Source organism: Podarcis muralis, chromosome 4 (assembly GCF_964188315.1).
Source record: "Podarcis muralis chromosome 4, rPodMur119.hap1.1, whole genome shotgun sequence".
Taxonomy (NCBI): Eukaryota; Metazoa; Chordata; class Lepidosauria; order Squamata; family Lacertidae; genus Podarcis; species Podarcis muralis.
The window spans coordinates 73277418-73296617 of NC_135658.1; the positions used below are offsets into that span (position 1 = coordinate 73277418).

At 43.2% G+C, this 19200-nt stretch overlaps 1 protein-coding gene across 1 annotated transcript in view; it reads left to right on the forward strand.

The window, feature by feature from the left end:
- Nucleotides 1–19200, forward strand: part of OCA2 (OCA2 melanosomal transmembrane protein) — a 130599-nt gene that overhangs the window by 31642 nt on the left and 79757 nt on the right. Inside the window, exons 9-13 of the mRNA XM_077927568.1 lie at nt 8138–8209; nt 10029–10094; nt 11326–11382; nt 12244–12368; nt 15096–15234. Of these exons, the coding sequence (XP_077783694.1) occupies nt 8138–8209; nt 10029–10094; nt 11326–11382; nt 12244–12368; nt 15096–15234 (459 nt within the window). The remainder of the gene's footprint in view (nt 1–8137; nt 8210–10028; nt 10095–11325; nt 11383–12243; nt 12369–15095; nt 15235–19200) is intronic.

Genomic DNA, 19200 nt, shown 5'->3' on the forward strand with positions numbered 1-19200 from the left:
CAAGAAACCATGTTGCTTGTGCCTTCCCTCTCTGCTCATAATATGTCATAATCTACTTGATGTAGGGAGCTATGGCTCTCCTCTGGTACCTGCATGAGGCTTGAAGCTGAGGCATCCAGAGCACAGATTGCCATTTTGAACACTTCTCCATCAAGGCAGGACAAGTAGATCAGGGATAGCCAACATGGTGACTTCCAGAAATTGTGGGACTACAAATCCCGTCATCCCAACCAACATGGCCAATGCACAGATACTATTTAATGATTTAAATACTGCTATAACACAAGGAGAAGAATATTGAAGCAGTTCACAGCAGGAATACATAAGGTAAAAGGTAAAGGTACCCCTGCCCGTACGGGCCAGTCTTGACAGACTCTAGGGTTGTGTGCTCATCTCACTCTAGAGGCCGGGAGCCAGCGCTGTCCACAGACACTTCCGGGTCACGTGGCCAGCGTGACAAGCTGCATCTGGCAAGCCAGTGCAGCACACAGAACGCCGTTTACCTTCCCGCTAGTAAGCGGTCCCTATTTATCTACTTGCACCCGAGGGTGCTTTCGAACTGCTAGGTTGGCAGGCGCTGGGACCGAGTGACGGGAGCGCACCCCGCCGCGGGGATTCGAACTGCCGACCTTTCGACCGGCAAGTCCTAGGCGCTGAGGCTTTAACTCACAGCGCCACCTGCGTCCCTGGAATACATAAAGCATGCCATAAAAACCATACAAAAAAGAGGGTAAAAACAGACACCATTTAACCATTGTGGATTATGGGAATTGTAGTCCCATAACTCAGCTCAGTTGGCTGGAGTGTGGTGCTGATAACGCCAAAGCCATGAGTTTGGTTCCCATATGGGCCACCTGCGTATTCCTCCATTGTAGGGGTTTGAACTAGATGACCCTTGCGGTCTCTTCCAATGCCACAATTTGATGGTATAGAGGGCACCATGTTGGCCAGCCCTGCAGTACAGCATAAGAGGAGGCTTGACTAGGCTTTTAGGAAGCTGTGTGAAGACTAACTACCCATCAGTATCTGGGAAACAACTGTGGGAGAAGGCTTGTTTCTTTGTCTTGCTTGTGGGCTTCTCCTAGGACTGGGGAACCTCTGGCTCTCCCTATATTGTTGGAATACAACTCCCATCATCGTTGATCACTGGCCCTGCTGTCCGAGGCTGATGGGAAGTGGAGTCCAACAAAGTCTGGAGGGATGCAGGTTCCCTATCCCTGCTGTGGGTGTTTGAATATCTGCTGTGGAGTATAGGATGTTGCATCTGGCAGGGACTGCCCTTTTGTTTCATTACTACAATAAGGGTAGATCTTCTGCTAAATACACCTACGGGCTGAGATGAAATAAATGGATAGCTGGCTAGAATCTGCCAAAATTGGCCCCCTGAACAGTAGTGAAGCAGGGCCTGGTTTCGTCTTTGGTTTCACAATTAAAATCTCCTCCTTCAACTCTGTACAGTACAGTGGTACCTCGGGTTACAGATGCTTCAGGTTACAGACGTTTCAGGTTACAGACTCTGCTAACCCAGAAATAGTACCTTGGGTTAAGAACTTTGCTTCAGGATGAGAACAGAAATCGTGTGGCAGTGGTGTAGTGGCGGCAGTGGGAGGCCACATTAGCTAAAGTGGTGCTTCAGGTTAAGAACAGTTTCAGGTTAAGAACGGACCTCCAGAACGAATTAAGTTCTTAACCCGAGGTACCACTGTATCAAGGAATTCTCCTTTTTGGCTGAAGAGACTTTGGAAAACACAGAATCTGGTCCCTGAACTCTGAGAGGTGTTTGGATTACAGGGGCAGCAGGGGAAGGGAATGTTAAATTAGTTGATGCTGTTTCACTTATACCTACCTACCTACCTACCTACCTACTGTACCTACCTACCTACCTACCTACCTACCTAGTGCCCCTCTGAGTTTTACATTCCCCCTCCCTGCCCCGGTTGTGTTATTTTTTGCCTGGGCACTTCACAACTTTTTCAGCAGCCCATCCTCCTGACTCTATAAGTAGATGAAAGATTTTTCTGCTCTATAATTAGGATGGCAGCCCTGACTCGGGCTGAAAATTCAGAATGTATTTATCCACTGGGTGGCGCTGCTTGCTGTTCTTAAATCTTGGCTGCTGCTTTCAGATCTCACTGAAAGCTTTAGCCGGGCTTTCTCACACGGGGGCTGTTGTTTTCTGGCAATAATCAGCGAGGTGCCATTTCTTTGTGCTGGGAAGCTGAAAACCAACTTTCAAGAGTGTCCCATTTTTATATCTTCTCCTGCCTTATAAAATATTGAAAAGGGCCACGTTTCAATATGAGCTGTGCTCGTATCAAAACGTGACCCGTCTTGCATCATATTTGTGTTTTCTTGTTCTGATGGAGGCAGCTGTGGAATATTAGGCTGGGTTAATTGAATGCTACTGTACTGCTTCCAGCCTGCCCAAGGCTGCCTAGGGGAAAGGGAGCTGCAAAGTCTTAAAAACGCAAGAAAGTGCAAGAATACTCTTCGGCCCATGCACTTGCATGTGCATATGTATGCATGCTTGTGTGGTATTCATTCCCATGCACCCAAACTTTCAGAACTTGTTTATTTGGCAGCATAGGCTTTCTGGGGTAGAAGAATAAACGGTAGTAAAATGAATAGCTGCGGAGGAAATGAGATGATAAAAGACTTAACAATAAAGCTGAAAGGTACATAGGCAAACTGGTTGAATTGAAGAAAGGCAATACATTAAAAAACAGAGAGCAGGCATTTCATGTAAAGCTGAATATAAGAGAGAACAATGTTGCATCTGTTGTAGCTCAGTAGAACATACAGCATTCCAAAGGAACTACTAAAATGTTGTGCCTTGATGATACAGGTTAATTAAATACAGATATTTAGCTTTTTGAAATCCTGCTGTTGTTGGTTTTTTTGGCCAAAGATGCATACTTGGTATGTAGCTGTGCTTGATGTATTTTAAAACATTTTTTTTTGAGGGGGGGGGGAGTGAAGTTGGGGTTGCTTTTTTAAATTTAGGTCCTCTATTTTCATTTATTAGAAGCAGTTTTATTTTGCAATTTCTTTGAATACCCTTCCTTGTAGCTTGTATTTTTCTGTCCACTCTTGCTTACAAGTGCAGCCAGCTGAGTTTTGACCCAGAAGTGTTTCAGTAGCTTAGGCTACCCATAGCAGAAAAACACAAAACAAAACAAACAAAACTGAGGTGCCAGTTCAGCTTTATATACTGGCCTGTTTGTCACAAAGAGTTGTGCTTTTATTGAAGTGGCTCTGACAGAACAAAGGTTTCCCCCACCACCAAATATGGTAGACCTGAACAACTTGTTTTACCAACCCAACTGCAGCCCACCAGCCAAGGATTTTGGCTCACCAGGTGATTGACAATTCAGGGAAGGGCTGCAGCTCAGTGGTAGGGCAGCTGCTTTGCATGCAGAAGGTCCCAGGTTCAACCCCTGACAGTTCCAGGTAGAACTGGGAATGTCCCTTGCCTGAAACCCAGGAGAGTCACTGTCAGTGCAGAAGGTATTGATTTGGGTGGACCTGGTCCAATTGACTCAGTATAAGAGTCAGTAAGCTGAGGCTCCAATACATTGGCCACCTCATGAGAAGAGAAGACTCCCTGGAAAAGACCCTGATGTTGGGAAAGATTGAGGGCACAAGGAGAAGGGGACGACAGAGGACAAGATGGTTGGACAGTGTTCTCGAAGCTACCAGCATGAGTTTGACCAAACTGCAGGAGGCAGTGGAAGACAGGAGTGCCTGGCGTGCTCTGGTCCATGGGGTCACGAAGAGTTGGACACGACTAAACGAATAACAACAAAGGCACATTCCTCTTTCTCCCCCCCCCCCAACCCTAGGCCTTTCATCAGCTGCCACATGTGGGTAGTAGATTGCCTGTTATATAAACCACAAATATGGTGATTGACAGTGCTTTTTTCTGGGGGGCGCAAGGGTACACATACCCCAAACATTTGTGGATCTAAGTTTGGCCTCATTGAGGGGCAGTATTTCAATATGAGTAGGAAAATGAAATTACCCCTAAACATTTTTGTAGAAGAAAAGCACTGATGATTGGTAGAATGAGGATTGACAGCCTAGTTCAGGCTTCCTCAACCTTGGCCTTCCAGATGTTTTGAGACTACAATTCCCACCATCCCTGACCACTGGTCCTGCTAGCTAGGGATCATGGGAGTTGTAGGTCAAAAACATCGGAAGGGCCGAGGTTGAGGAAGCCTGGCCTAGTTGGATGGAGCTGCAGCAATAGCCTCCCAGCAGGAGTGTTGCTGAGTTTGGGACTGTGTGAGCACACCAGCAGAGCCAATCTGGCGCTTGTTCAGGGGCACTTGTTCAACCCCCCCAACCCTTTGTCAGGAGCTCGTCCTACTCTTCCGACTGGCATGTTCTCTCCCTCCTGGTCTTTTGTTTGGGAGCTTCAAAAGCTTTCTTTTGCCTGAACATCACAGCGACTGATGCCAACAGACATTGGCACACTTAGGGATCTGCAGAGTCTGTGCAGTTTGCGTAACAGACCTCAGCAACTCAGCATTTTGGCTAATCTATTTTATTTACATATAAACACACATGGAGCATTGCAACATGGCTTCCTCTCTCTCTAGCAAGACAGCAAAGAGAAAGAACAAAGGACAATAGTCCCACTTCACAGAACACAGTAACATAAACATCCTGTCTCCGTCCCAGCTAACCCAGATATAGTACATTGGGTTAAGAACTTTGCTTTGCTTCAGGATGAGAACAGAAATTGCTCGCCGGTGGCGCGGCGGCAGCAGGATGCCCCATTAGCTATAAGTGGTACCTCAGGTTAAGAACAGTTTCAGGTTAAGAACGGACCTCCAGAACGAATTAAATTCTTAACCCGAGGTACCACTGTAAATGGATATAGGGTAGAAGATTGAAAAAGAGCAAACAGGAGAACTTTCCTTAAATACTAATTGTCAAAAATCCATTGAACCTCTTGCATTACTTTCTCTTTAGTAATGGCAAATGCAATCATAAATGAAGGGGAAATGTTCTTTTTTAAATCGCCTTCTGGATTATCTCATATATCTCAGAGTACTGGTGCTTATGTAGTCAAAATGGAACAATCCATGTTCAAGTACACTATATGCCACAATGTGTAACATTTTTTCAGTTTTGTTGCTATCAGCAACTGTTTTGACCCCTTCTGGTGTCCTCTGCCAGATGGCACAGTATAGCATACTTCTTCAACATAGTGCAGACTTAAAGCATAAATTCAGAAATCAGCAATCAACTTCCTTATAGTTCTTAGTCTTTGAATAAAAAACTGAGTGGACTATCAAAAACATATATTTTCTGGATTTGGGCTGGGAAGGCATTCGTTGTTTTAACTTATGAGACTATTTTTGGTTTGGTTCTTAAACAGCCCTTTATCACCTGGGACTCCCCAGTGCCACAGCCTTAGCACTATGAATTTTAGAATGAAACACCCCCAACATTGTATGGAATTATCTAAGAAAATCTACTCAAGCTCTTTCTCCAAAGCAGTAGGAAGCTGATTCTCGATATCTGAATTTCTGCTTCAGTCTGTCCGATCTTTTTTAGAAACTATGTAATCCCACACTGTCTGGCAGAAGTCACCAGAAAAGAATAAATTAGCTGCTGATAACAAAACATTGAAAAACTTTACATAGAGCAGACAAAGCAACAACCGCACAGTAGCTTTCAGATATGTGAAATCTTACCTTACTGCAAGTGATTTGTGGCATGTTAAATAGCCATTTCAAATTCCTGTTCTGTTCCTCAGAAGGCCTTGTGAGAAGATGTTTCTTCAGCTCAGGGAATTTTGCTTGAGGAGAGGTTTAAAAGTAGATCTTTACAGTATTTTTTTTACAATGAAAGAACGAGCTGTTGATGGTTATCCTAGGTAAAGGTAAAGGGACCCCTGACCATTAGGTCCAGTCATGGCCAACTCTGGGGTTGCGGCACTCATCTCCCTTTATTGGCCGAGGGAGCCGGCGTACAGCTTCTGGGTCATGTGGCCAGCATGACTAGGCCGCTTCTGGCGAACCAGAGCAGCGCATGGAAACGCCGTTTACCTTCCCACCGGAGTGGTACCTATTTATCTACTTGCACTTTGACGTGCTTTCGAACTGCTAGGTTGGCAGGATCAGGGACTGAGCAACAGGAGCTCACCCCATTGCGGGGATTCGAACCGCCAACCTTCTGATCGGCAAGTCCTAGGCTCTGTGGTTTAACCCACAGTGCCACCCGCGTCCCGATGGTTATCCTAGACAATCCAAATACCAGTGAATTCTGAAATAGGAAAGGAAATGCTGTGGATGACGTAAGATGTCTTACACCATATCTTGATCATTATGTTATTGCCATACTAAGTCAAACCCTTGGTTCATCTAGTTTGGTATTGTGTGTAAGTTTGCTCAGCCTCCCCTGTGAGATGGCAGTTGCAGCACAGCACTGCCCTGCTGCCATTGCTGGGATCCTTGAGCCAGTTCTCAATGCCCGGTGGGAGATGTCCCAGCCTCTCCCTCTGGCCGTGGACATTTGAATTTGGCCTGCCTGCAAACTGGCCAATCGCGGGAGGGCCTTGAGGCAGGTTTTGGATGGGTACAGCTGACTGGGACTCCTGCTGTGGAGCCTTCACTCAGGTGCATTCCATGGGCTTAAATAAGGACCACCTCCTGGACCCGGCACCACAGTCGTCTTTGGATCTCCCAGCCACCCTCCTTGGCTATATGGCTCACACCGCTCACTATTGAGGGTGTTGCCTTTGGTATGACCTTGCTATGGAACTTTCGGTCGCTGTATTTGGGGCTAGGGAGCAATTTATTCCCCATACTAACTTGAGTTGACAGGGTTCATGAGCCCATGGAGGGAGCTTGTGGTGCACAACAGACTGGTGCTATGCATGCATATACAAGTGCAAAGAGCCATGGCCATTATGTGTATTGGTGTTTGGGGGGCAGAGATAACCCCTACAATGCTTTTTGTACCCATGCTTGTGTGTGTAATGAGTTTAGGGAGTCTGTGTTGAGTTCAGCTGTTCATTCAGTGATGGGTCTCTGTCTAAGATTAAAATGGAATACTGCTGAAATCTGAATTCAGATAAAACGAGCAACAGAAGCTAAACCTTTTATCAAGTTTTCACCCTATTGTGACAGAAACAAAAAAAAAAGAGTCACAGGGGTTGCTTTATTACTTTCCGTTCAGCCAAAGACATTCTAATGAAATTAGCTTTTGTGGAATGATGCTTTCATCAGAAAATAAATCTGAGTAATATTTTAAGTATTGCTAACTCATTTGAAGGTGATTCGGTGATAACTGTAAATTCTTTCAATTATATTAAACCTTTTGCAATTGCATTTCGTTTAATGAAATTACCCACTTGATGGCTAAAGAAGAAGAAGAAGAAGATTGTTTGTAGAACCAATCTTGTGGACATCCTTAATCAAGTTGGCATGGAGGCCTTAAACATTTATTGAGATATTCCATCTTGCCACTTCCCTCTTAAATATTTGCAAACAGGCGGCAAAGTAATGAAAACTGAATGAAATGCTTTATCTTGCTTTCCACAGGGGGAACATCTATGTAAAAGTGATGCGATTGTTGCAATTACAACACTCCAGCCACGAGAATGTGGTTGTGAGAGAGGAAATTGTGTCTCCCCACAATTCAAGGTTTTGTCAAAAGTAGGGGGATTGGACATTCTTCCAATGTGGGGACAAAACGTGCATGTCCTTGTAGATCAAAGGATGAAACCCTGAAGCATGGCACAACTAAATTAAGCTTCTTCTTCATTTGAACTCAATTGGTTACTAGTTAGTAAATTAAATTGTAAACATGAATCCTAAGCTACCAAATAGGTGATTCAGGATCCTCAGGGTGGGGCTGCATGTTGAAGTGGGTGTGGCCAAAGCATTAAAACAGGTGTGGCCAAAGTGTAAAAGCAGGCAGTAGAACCCTTCCAGATGGACTTATGGGCTGTGGACCAGTCACTTCTGATGTTGACGTGCCAGTATTTGCCTTGAAGATGTCTCTAAGCAGTGTGTTCAAAGGACCAAGAAGGGAAGATGTGGCTAGATCTTTACATCATATGGAATATGACTTAAAAGGACAACAACTGGACTAATAGGGTTGGTCCCTCCTGTTGTTGCAGATTGTTCACAGGACATTAGCGGCGATGCTGGGCTCCCTGGCTGCCTTAGCTGCCCTTGCTGTGATCGGTGATGTAAGTAGCAAAATCTCATATGTTCCTTTCACAAACTCCCAATTCCTAAATCTACTTACAACCTTGCCATGATCAGCAGCCGTCTTCGGAGGGAAGAAAGCATTTAAGTGAAAGTGTCTGTAGTCATTCACACTATTTAGCGTAGGCACAAAACGGCTTGTGTTGTGTGTTTGCATGTGTGAATCAGGACAGGGACCCTGAGAGTTCTTTGCAGGTGTAAGAACTACACACACACACACACACACACACACACACACACACACTTATAGTTATATAGTTCTTAAGTGTGCCATCTATTATATATATATGATTGCCTCATATAGATGACACACTTAAGACAGCTTCCTAAAGTCAATCTTCATTTGATGATGCATAATGATGGGACATAGGAGGAAAGCATCTGAGATGTGCTGGCCACAAGCTGTTAAGGTCTTGATAGCCATGTGACAGTGGATAACTAATTTAGATTTCTTTAAAATGGGATTAGACAAATTCATTGTCAGGAGCTGGAGTCAGGCGCAGGTCAGCAATAAAATAATAAAACATCGGATGGCAGTGAAGTTAACTCTTTATTTAAAGAAACAAAACAGCTCATCCGTAGTGGTCACAGCAACTTTTCCCAGTAGGTCTTGCCCCAATGAGGCAGCTGCAAGGACTGAAGGCCCTCACCTTCCCACTGCTCTCTAAGGCTCTTCCCCTGGTTAATTCCCCTAAGGCTTCATCATCTTGTCTCACGTTGCTCCACCCTCTTCATTTCTCTCTGTGTTCTGTGAGACTGGCGGGGGCAGGGGGGGCGGGGAGATGGTTGCAGCAGGACAGGGAGACCCCTAGGATTCTTCAGCAGCCTGCCTCATCTCTGTCTCCTGAACCTCCTCCTCTCCTGCCTTTGAGTCTGGACTGCCCTCTGCCACAGCCTCTTCCTGCTCACTAAACCCTGTTGCCTCTTCAGTTTCTGACACCTCCTCCCCCTAGTCTGCTCCCTCTTTTCCCTCTGACCCTTCACTGCTGCCCAACCACCAATCCCCTGGCTCTGAGCCTTCTTCCCCAAGGGATCCCCAGCTGGTGCCTCCCACCATTCTTCTGCATCCACCATGGCATTCATGGTGGATGAGGCTATCAATGCTCGTAATAGCTCTATAATACTTCCAGGCAGCATGCCTCAGAATTCCTGTTACCGGGTAACAAAACTGGAAGTCCACAACCTTCTGTCGGGTCACTGTAGGAAAGAGGATGCTAAACTAGAAAAGCCTTTGGTCTGATCCAGCAGGAGTGCTCTTATGTTCTTAACAATGCCCTTTTGGTTGTGATTTTCTTCTTCCTCTTCACTATCTGTTCAGTTCTTTAAATTATTATAAACATTCTTAGCACAGCACAGCGGACAAATCCTTGCCAAATCAACATTGTTTTTAAGAAAAACTCTTCAGTTTTGTCTCTTGGTTCTTAAACTTGAAAGTTGTTTCTCCCTGAACTCCTTTTGAACTGTCCACAGAAAAAAATCTGCACTATATTATCTTGTCAGCAAAACAGCAACTAAAGGAGCCCAGTATTTCAGTTTTCATTTATGTCTATAAAGGCACAGTAAGGTGTAGAAAAACAAAAATAATAAGACAATCGAAAATGCTTAATGAAGGCACCTTGTAAATGAGCCCTTCAGGTTGTCTGCGTTTTACAGTGCCAACGGAGAAATTCTTGCAAAAAGACTAATTTCCGTCAAAGTGCATTTTAATAGGTTTTTTTTTTTAAGAGTTTGCGTTTGCAGAGCTAATCGCTAGGTAGGAGATCTATGGGATTAAATGATAATTGCACTCTCTAATTGCAGAAGCCGAGCCTGGTCAAAGTAGTGGCATGGATTGATTATGAAACTCTGGCGCTTTTGTTCGGAATGGTAATTAAAAACTTCTATATATACACCTTGTGCCTTAAGTGTTCTGGAATTATATCAAACTTAATTGTTGCTAAACGTTAAAAAATATGCTACATTTGAGAGCAGCTACAGTCATATTAGTTCCCTTTGAAGCTTTTCCAGTGTAGGAATTTGGAAATTTAATGCCTCTTAATGTGACTGGAAGCTTCTGGGCAAATTTAGGGTTGGCAGATTTTGAAATCATTTTGGTATCCTCCATTGGCTTTTGTGGTAGGAGAAATAATTTCATAATGCAGGGGAGCATGCATTCCAACAGATATGACGTCAAATTTTTGCTTTGTTAATACTGACCAGGGCTTTTTTCCAGCCAGAACTCACCGAAACTGAGTTCTGGCATCTCTTTGGTGTGTGTTCCAGCACCTCTTTAGCGTGGCAGCATGTTGGCACATCAGCACATTGCTGGGGGCTGTGCGACAGAAGCTGCGGGTGGCATGGTACTCTGTGTTGCGTGACAGAGGCTGCGGGTGGTATTGCAGAAGGCAGCATAAGGCTTCCCCCTTTAAAAAAAAGCTCAACAAGTTCTAGCACCTCTTTTTCTAGGAAAAAAAGCTCTGGTACTGACTATCAAGTGACAAGCAATAAATAGATCCTTAAAAAACTGGGAAGCAGTTTGCACTGAATCTCTGATCATTTTTGATCTAGTAAAGATTAAGTTTTGGGGCCCCTCCAGATGTTTTTTTTTTTTAAAAAATGTGCATCCATGATTACTTGTGCACTTGCAAAATATTTGGACTGGATATACTGCTTCATTTCTGACGAGTGCATGTCCTGTAATTTCCTGGTTACATTCTGTAGCTTTTTATACCACAAACACCATGGTTTATCTTTATTTTTGTTGCACGGTAGTTCCAGAGTTCAAGTAATGCAGTGACACTGGGGAAGCATATCAGAACAACTACTAAAATGGAAAAATGTGTGTATGGTCCAGTATAAATTGACCTGCGCTGTTATTGCATCTGTGGCACGCTGCAGGATACACCCATAAAAAGGCCTCAGTGTGGAGGGTGCCCTGGTGAATCCCTCTATTCCAAATGAAAACCTGTGCATTCCCTTTTAAGTTTAGTAAGTGAAAATATGTGTGCAAATTTGAACAGAAGGATTCTCCAAAAAATGGGTGCATTAAAGCATTCTTTATTGATAAAAATTAACTGTATAAACAGTAAAATATTTTCTTTTTCTTTAACCTCCATAGATGCTTTTAGTTGCCATCTTTTCTGAAACTGGGTTTTTTGATTATTGCGCAGTAAAGGTAGGTCTGTTCCTCCCTTCTTTTTAGTGGAAAGCATTTATATACTATTCAGCACTAGAATTTAATAATACTTTGCCATCTGTGCTATACAGAACAAAAAAAAAAGCATGCTTGAGTCCATTTGACTGTCTCCCTTCCCCTCTCAGGTCAATTACTTATTTCTAGCCTATTCGTGCTTTGATCATTACTGGCAGACCTTGCAAAAAAAAGCAGCAACATTCATCCTGTAATTTTCTAAAGGTTTTAGGAGATGGATGACGCTTTTGGCAAAATTATCTTAGAAGTGATGGGTAAGGGCTGTAGGCACAGTGCTCAACTCTCTTAAACCCTGTTTAAATTAATGGTACTTAAATGCCATTAGTATCAATAAGGCAAAGAGGACCACTTCTCAATTAAGTAGTGGCAAATGGTGAATGCCTGCCGCAGCATGTACCTTCCTTCAGTTTCAGTGAATGTGCATTGCTATAATATAAAATGGACTCCATGGGAGGAAGAGCGTAATATGCATTTGATTTTTAAGAAATGACAGTAAAACACACCTTTGCAGCATTTTACATGTACTCATAAATTTTAATGTTAGGCACGATTCGCTTTGGCTTCATTGTATCTTAGGGAATGTATGATAACACTGGCTTTTGTCTTCTGAAATACTTAGATTCGTAAGGTTCCCCCCCCTTTTCCCGTTTTGAAAAACTGGCAAAAATCACTTTACCCAATTACCACAGATTAATAAACACTGTACCTCTTGGTATGAGGTGATGCTGAACGACAGCTCCACATCTAGTTGCTTAGCAAGAACTGTGATGTTGTCCATCGTGCTAATCAATTCCATCATATTTCCTCTGTGTCTGTTTTTATTAGGCTTACAGACTCTCTCGAGGCAAAGTGTGGGCTATGATTATCATTCTCTGCCTTATTGCTGCGATTCTCTCAGCCTTCTTGGACAACGTTACTACAATGCTCCTCTTTACCCCAGTCACCATAAGGTAGTTCTTCAAAAAACAAGCAAGCAAGCAAACAAATAAACAAAACCTCATAAAGGTGGAATGGGCAGGGGATTCAAACCATTTTGAGTGTCCTAATATGCCGTCTGAACACAGGCAGGTGGGAGGTCACCCTGACCATGTGTTCACTCAGGTCACCTCAAACAAGTCCCCCTCCCGCATATGGTCAGCTCCAATGTGGGCTGTTTTCCTACAGTCCCAAGAGGCTGGGATTGTGTTTGTCTTTACTGGAGGAAGGAAGGAGGAAGATAGACCTAACAGACAGCCTGTGGGTCACCAGGATTTTTGCAACGAAGCAATGGTTGGGAGAAAACAGACCCAGGGAGGGATTTACCTGGAGACCTTCCAGAGAGAGATGAGTCATCATGTGACTCAGAGCATGGTGTGGGCAGCTACTTTTATTGACTCATGTGCTTGCCCCATTCATGCATAAAGGTGGAGGTGGAGGCTTGACCTTAGACTACCAGGCATTTGTATGTGTGATGGCAGCTGAACCCAACCTTATCTCTCCATGCTTTATTCTTTCAGACAGTTCTGCTCTATTCTTGCTTCAGTTCTGAAGTGCAGCCCACTTCAAAACCGAAGCAAAGTGCCTGCAATGATGAGTTTTCAGTTGTCCTCACCACTGCGTAATAAAAACTTGACTTCCATCCCTAGCTTTATTTGAGGACTGTTCCCATCACATATAGATGCACACCCTCAATATACTGACACTCCTTTCTCCTGCCTGCTGGCTTGTGAGTTTTCAGCTGGAAATTAGTCTTGAAGCCCAAACAAAAGTACCGTAATTGTACTTTCCCCTCTCTCTGATAGTTTATTAGGCAGAGCTCCACCTTTCAGCCCATAATGGTAGAATTGTCCCTGAGTAAAATAAATATTGCCAAGGTATTGGTTGTTTCAGATATGCTGCAAAATGTGGAAGTTGACTTAACTGGTAATAATTTATGCGCGCATATATTTTTCATATGCAGATGTCACAGTGACATGACTTTTAAATTTCCTTATCTGGAACCTCTCTCTCTCTCTCTCTCTCTCTCTCTCTCTCTCTCTCTCTCTCTCATTCTCTCTCTCTCTCTCTCTCTCTCTCTCTCACACACACACACACACTGTTTTTAAACAAGCTCTGTTTCCTCCTCTCCCCTCTCTCACTGCTGTGTTAGTCATTCACTTTATTTTGTTGCTGTCTTCCTCAGACTTCTTCAGTCCAATTTTAAAATGGTATTCTAAGCTGCTATTACCATGGTGATGCAGCTTAGTAGAAAATTCTCCTGATTCCTTGACAATAAGGCTTTAGCCCTTTACCAGCGGTGCATGAAATATGATCTTATTTTCTTGTCACATTTTGTGGCAAACTCAGTACTTTGCAGGAGTTACCAAGATGAATCCCAATCCTATATACTAGGGGTGGACAACCTCAGGCCCAGGAGCCAGATGTGGCCCTTTAGGCATTTCTGTCTGGCCCCTGGGTTTGTCCCCAGCCAGTGTCCCTTTCCTGGGCCACACCAGTCACCATTCCTGCTCTACACCCTTCTCAAGTGCTTTTATGCACTTGGCAGGGCTAAGTGTCCTTAAACTATGTGACTGCGTCCTGTTTGCCTGCATGGATGTGTAGAGTAGAAACCTTTAGCTTTTTCTGTGGCTGGAATGTAGCTCCCATCAGTTGCTCTGTTATGTACTGAAGTTCTCACCCTGGGCCAGCAGGGGGATACTGTAGATAGTTTTCACTCAGGTCCGCATATGCAAATAAGAAATTGAAAGTGACGTTCAGTGATTGGATAGTTACAGAAAGTTGTTACTGTTGCTTTGAGCTCTATATAAGCAGATTGGCTGAACCCTTCAGCCCAGTTCTTTTCTGGCCTGTGAATAAACAAGAGCTGTCTGAAGAATCGCTGTGTCGTCTGATATGTTCACCCACAACTTAACACGCTCTGTTTACTTTTGCATTTGACCCCATCACATTTGCCTCTGGCCTCGCCTACCACTGGCTTGTGGCCTCTCTGCTGAAAAAGGGTCCTCACCCCTGTTATATACCAACCCATTCTCTAACGGGGGGGGGGGGGTTTCCTCCATATAGCTAGAACAGCACCATCCATGCACAAGGCAAGCTGGTTTGCAGAAATACAAACAAACACCAAACCAGTCCAGTTAGGCCTGAGCATGGAATACTGACTTGACTGTTGAGAGGAAAACATGGGGCAGGTTTGGGAGGAAATGGAATGGACTGCCTCGGAAAAGTCATGGCTGACTGGAACCCTGGAACAGGAGCGCTCCACTTCGCAACATTTTGTTGCAGGGCCCTCTTGTGAATACTAGTCGTCTTGCTTTTGTCAATAGGAAAAGGGATTTAAGGAGAGGAAGTGGAGGAGCAACCCAAGCAAACTGCAAGCAGATCTGCATCTATTATAATTTCCGCTAGATTCCACCGTTTGAACTGTTTGTCTGTGCTTTGCAAATCAGGTCTGTACAAGAAAGCTGCAATCTAATATTCAGCAAAGTGAGAGGCTATTATGTGAATGCTCTTCTTATGATAAGAGCGAAAAATGATTTGCTCATTGGGGTGTGGGACACGATATTTATTTTTATCTATCACAAATACTAATGGGCTCTCTTTCTGGCGCATAGTTCGAGCTAGCTTTGGAAACATAAACCAGCGATTTTAGAAATCATATGAAAAGGATCAGATTGTATTTTTGATCTGTGTCTTTGCAGGTTATGTGAGGTGCTTAACCTAGATCCCAGGCATGTCCTGATTGCCGAAGTAATCTTCACAAACATTGGAGGGGCCTCTACAGCTATTGGGGACCCACCCAATGTGATTATTGTTTCAAAGCAGGAACTCAGGAACGAGGTATGTATTGCTGCCTATTGTGCAAATGGAAAATAAATACAGATGCTCTATTCAGCAGTGCTTATCTGTTCTTCCCACTGTGCTGAAAGATAAAAGACTGCACCTGTTCTGGCACAGAACCAGTTGTTACCCCCCCCCCCCCCCAGACTGATGCTGTAAGGGATAATGCAAACCTGAGGAAAGAAAGAAAAACACCCCACACTAATACATAATACATATGCATCTCATCTTTGATTAATATAAATTCTACTTTAGTATAAAGGCTGCAGTTCCATATACACACTTACCTGGAAGTAAGTTCTATTGAATTCACTGGAACTTACTTCTGAGTAGATACACATAGGCTTGCACTGTAAGTGATGGAAATTATGGGATTTGCAGCTGGGTAATTGGTTTGTTTGTCTGTGATTTTGCCATCCATTTAATCAGGCTTTTTAGTTGTGTTGACCATTGCCTTGTTTTCTCCCTTCTCCTTAATCTGGGCACGCGCGCGCGCGCACACACACACACACACACACACACACACACACAGAGAGAGAGAGAGAGAGAGCGAGCATACAAATCCAAAACAACAAACAATTCCCCCCTTTCCCTTTGGAGAATTGAACAACAAATGACATTATGGATGCAGTATTGATATGGGAACAGTTAAATATATATATATTTTCCTCAAACATTTTATACTTAATGTACAGAATACACTTTTCCCTTAAACATCAGATACTTTGTATGCATTCCATATGCATCTTCTGGTTTTTATAAACATAACAGTAGCTTTAATATATCACCAGTATAATAACTTCTGGTTTGTTGCATTTGCATAGAGATGCACTTTTATTGCCATGTCATGAACACGGATGGAGGGATTTGTTGCTGTCCTGGGATTTTCCCTTCTCTTTCGTTCCCACAGTTGAGCTTTGTATGACTTGTGAAATATTAAGACTCGTCTCATTTGCTTGAGGCTATCCCCTTCTTTAAACCTTTAAAACATGACTTTTGAAGACCAGTGACTCCCCAAAATATCTCAACTTGATGGCATTTATACTTGAAAAAGGTCTATCATGGTCGTGGACACTTTTATTGGCTACTGAAGCATCTTCCAGTGTTATCCTCAGCTTGCACTGACACTGTGTGAACAACATGGTGGATAATGGCTGCTTACCCGGTCACAGGGTGGGCAGCAGATGTGGTCCATCATATCAAACTCCTTCCTCTTAGGAGCAATGCCAGGGCTAGGCAGTCAGCGGTTAGGGAATTCCCAGGCTGGCCACTGGAGATTGGCAGGCTTTCCCGCCATCTGTTATTTGAATCCTGGCCAATCCGGCTGGACTATGTGGGTGGGGCTTGGGACCCGATAAAGGCTGGCTGCACTGACCCCCAGTGACACAGTGCATTAATTTAATACAACCCCAACTGGTTTTGAGGGGAGTCACTTCTCTATGTATATGTGGCACATGAATATATATACAGTGGTACCTTGGGTTAAGTACTTAATTTGTTTCGGAGGTCCGTTCTTAACCTGAAACTGTTCTTAACCTGAAGCAGCACTTTAGCTAATGGGGCTTCCCGCTGCCGCCGTGCTGCCGGAACACAATTTCTGTTCTCATCCTGAAGCAAAGTTCTTAACCTGAAGCACTATTTCTGGGTTAGCGGAGTCTGTAACCTGAAGCGTATGTAACCTGAGGTACCACTGTATATACTTCTCCTGGAGATCCTGATTGCTCCAAGGTGATACTTTCCAGAAATACATTGGGTTCTCGCTCTGTGTGTGTTTTTTAAAATGTTTTCCTCAGACAGATGAAATACAGTCCTCAAGTCTAGATTTTTAAACATTGGGAATGGAAATCTGAAAAGCAGCTTATTGCCTCAAACAGAAATAAAATAATACAAAAGCTGTATTTTATGTTAGGCATCGGTTTACTGTGCTTGATAGATCTCTTTCTCTCCTTTATAGACTTCATCTCTTGCTCGGCTCAAAGACTGTTTGAATGCATTTAGACTTGCCACAATTTGTTCATTAAAAACACAGAGATAAGGATGTACTTTGTAGAAAAATGCAAGTGAACTAAAACGGGAAATATTTCCCAGCAGTGATTAATAGCCCTTCACTCCCACTCCGCAAAGGAATAAAAATTATTGGTACCCTATTTACATAAAAGAAGGGGTATATTTCTTGTTCTCTTTGTTTCTTCATTGCTTAGATGGGGAATATGCATTAACAATAAGTCTATCAGCTTGATCTTCTAGAGTCAGCAATGGCGGCTTACCCAGTCACGGAGGTGGGCAGCTATTGCGTGGGTCCCTCAACCCCCTATGGGAGCAATATCAGGGGGCTAGGCGGCCAGTCATGGGTAATTCCCTGGCCGGCCACTGTGGATTGTTGGCCTTGCCCGCCACAGGCATATTTTGAATCCTGGCCAATCCGGCCGGGCCATGTTTTAAGACTCTGGAAGCAGGGACTGCTAGAACACAATTGCCCTGGCATTCCAAGCCAATCAAGGATGACATACTATGACAATATTTTACTTAGTTACAGAGCCATTTAAAATACAAGCTATACAGATTCCTGGGAGAATAAAATGTTTTAACCTGACCATGCCCAAACTGCAATCCAGTGTGCACCAGCCCAGCCAACATTAACTAGATGGGGGTGTAAGATCTGTCTTCAGTGTTGTTGTGTGGCACCCAATTGGGCAGATGCCAGGACCTCTGCTGTAAAAGTTTTCAGGTTATGAAAAGGATTATCACATCCTTTTGTTTCTCACCATCATTTAGCATTAAGAGCTATAAGAGACCCTGTGTAGGTAAAAAATAAATAAAAAATAAAAATTAAATGGTGACATCGAGTACCTGGTAGTAGTCCTCTGTTTATGGCTCTGGGCTGCATATGTCTTGGAAAACCACAAGTCTATTATTTATTTATTTCAACATCTTCTCAAAGGCGCTCAAGGTGATGTACTACATTTTTCAACGTAGTATTGGAACGCTGCACAGTTTATTTCTGTAACACTTTAAAACATTTCCCCAGGAATCTTAGGTAAAAAGTTGCCTGGTTTAATTATTTTTTTAAAAACACACACAACCAAATGTTTTTTTTATGTTTGTGGTGCAGGATTGACTTCCTTTGTACCCATAAATTTTCAACATTTGTGACTTTGAGGCTTCAGAGATTATAACGATTTGCTATCTTAGCTTTACACCGCCTGAGAGGTCATAAACTAGCAGACCATAAAGTAAAAATGTCGCCTAAAGTTTCAGAGCACCCCCTCCCGATAATTCCATAAAGTTTTCTGAAACCTTTTAAAGCTTAAGCTCTGTTATTTCTTTTTTAAAATGTTCTTGTCTTGAGTAGTCTTGTCTTGCTTGTCATGATTTCCATTTTCGCAAAAAGCAACGACTATGATTTTTAGCTCATTTCAATACGTTTCCTTTTCAAATTAAGCATATTTCTGGAACATTTCCAGTTCTGTTCCACATGGAAGCAAGAACGTTTTCCTAATATTAGCAGCCACCTCTATGTAGCCGAAGGACTGTCACACACAAGATGGGATTATCTTACTTATCTTATGTATGTAGTATATGGCTCTTGAAGTAATTGTGGGAAGAGTGTGTTACGAAATCTTGGCAGATGCTCCTTTCTTAGGTGATGTAAAGGGAAGCACTGACTTCAGAGAATGCTGGATGCTTGAAATGGTGTAACACATCTTAATCAGCAAGAGATTCACATGCCAGCAAGAGTTCAAAAGTTTAATTTAGTGCTACATGAACGAGACTTTGCTGGGTGAGTCTTCCCTTCCACTGGTGCAGCCTCAAGATGATCAGAAGCTTCTGCTGCTAGGGATGGAGAAGAAATTCAGTTCAGCATGCATTTAAAGATGAATGCAACAAACTCACACTTTCTGAAAGCTGATCAAAAACACAAAAAGGAGGGAAATGAATTAATTATAAATTATATATTTATTTGAA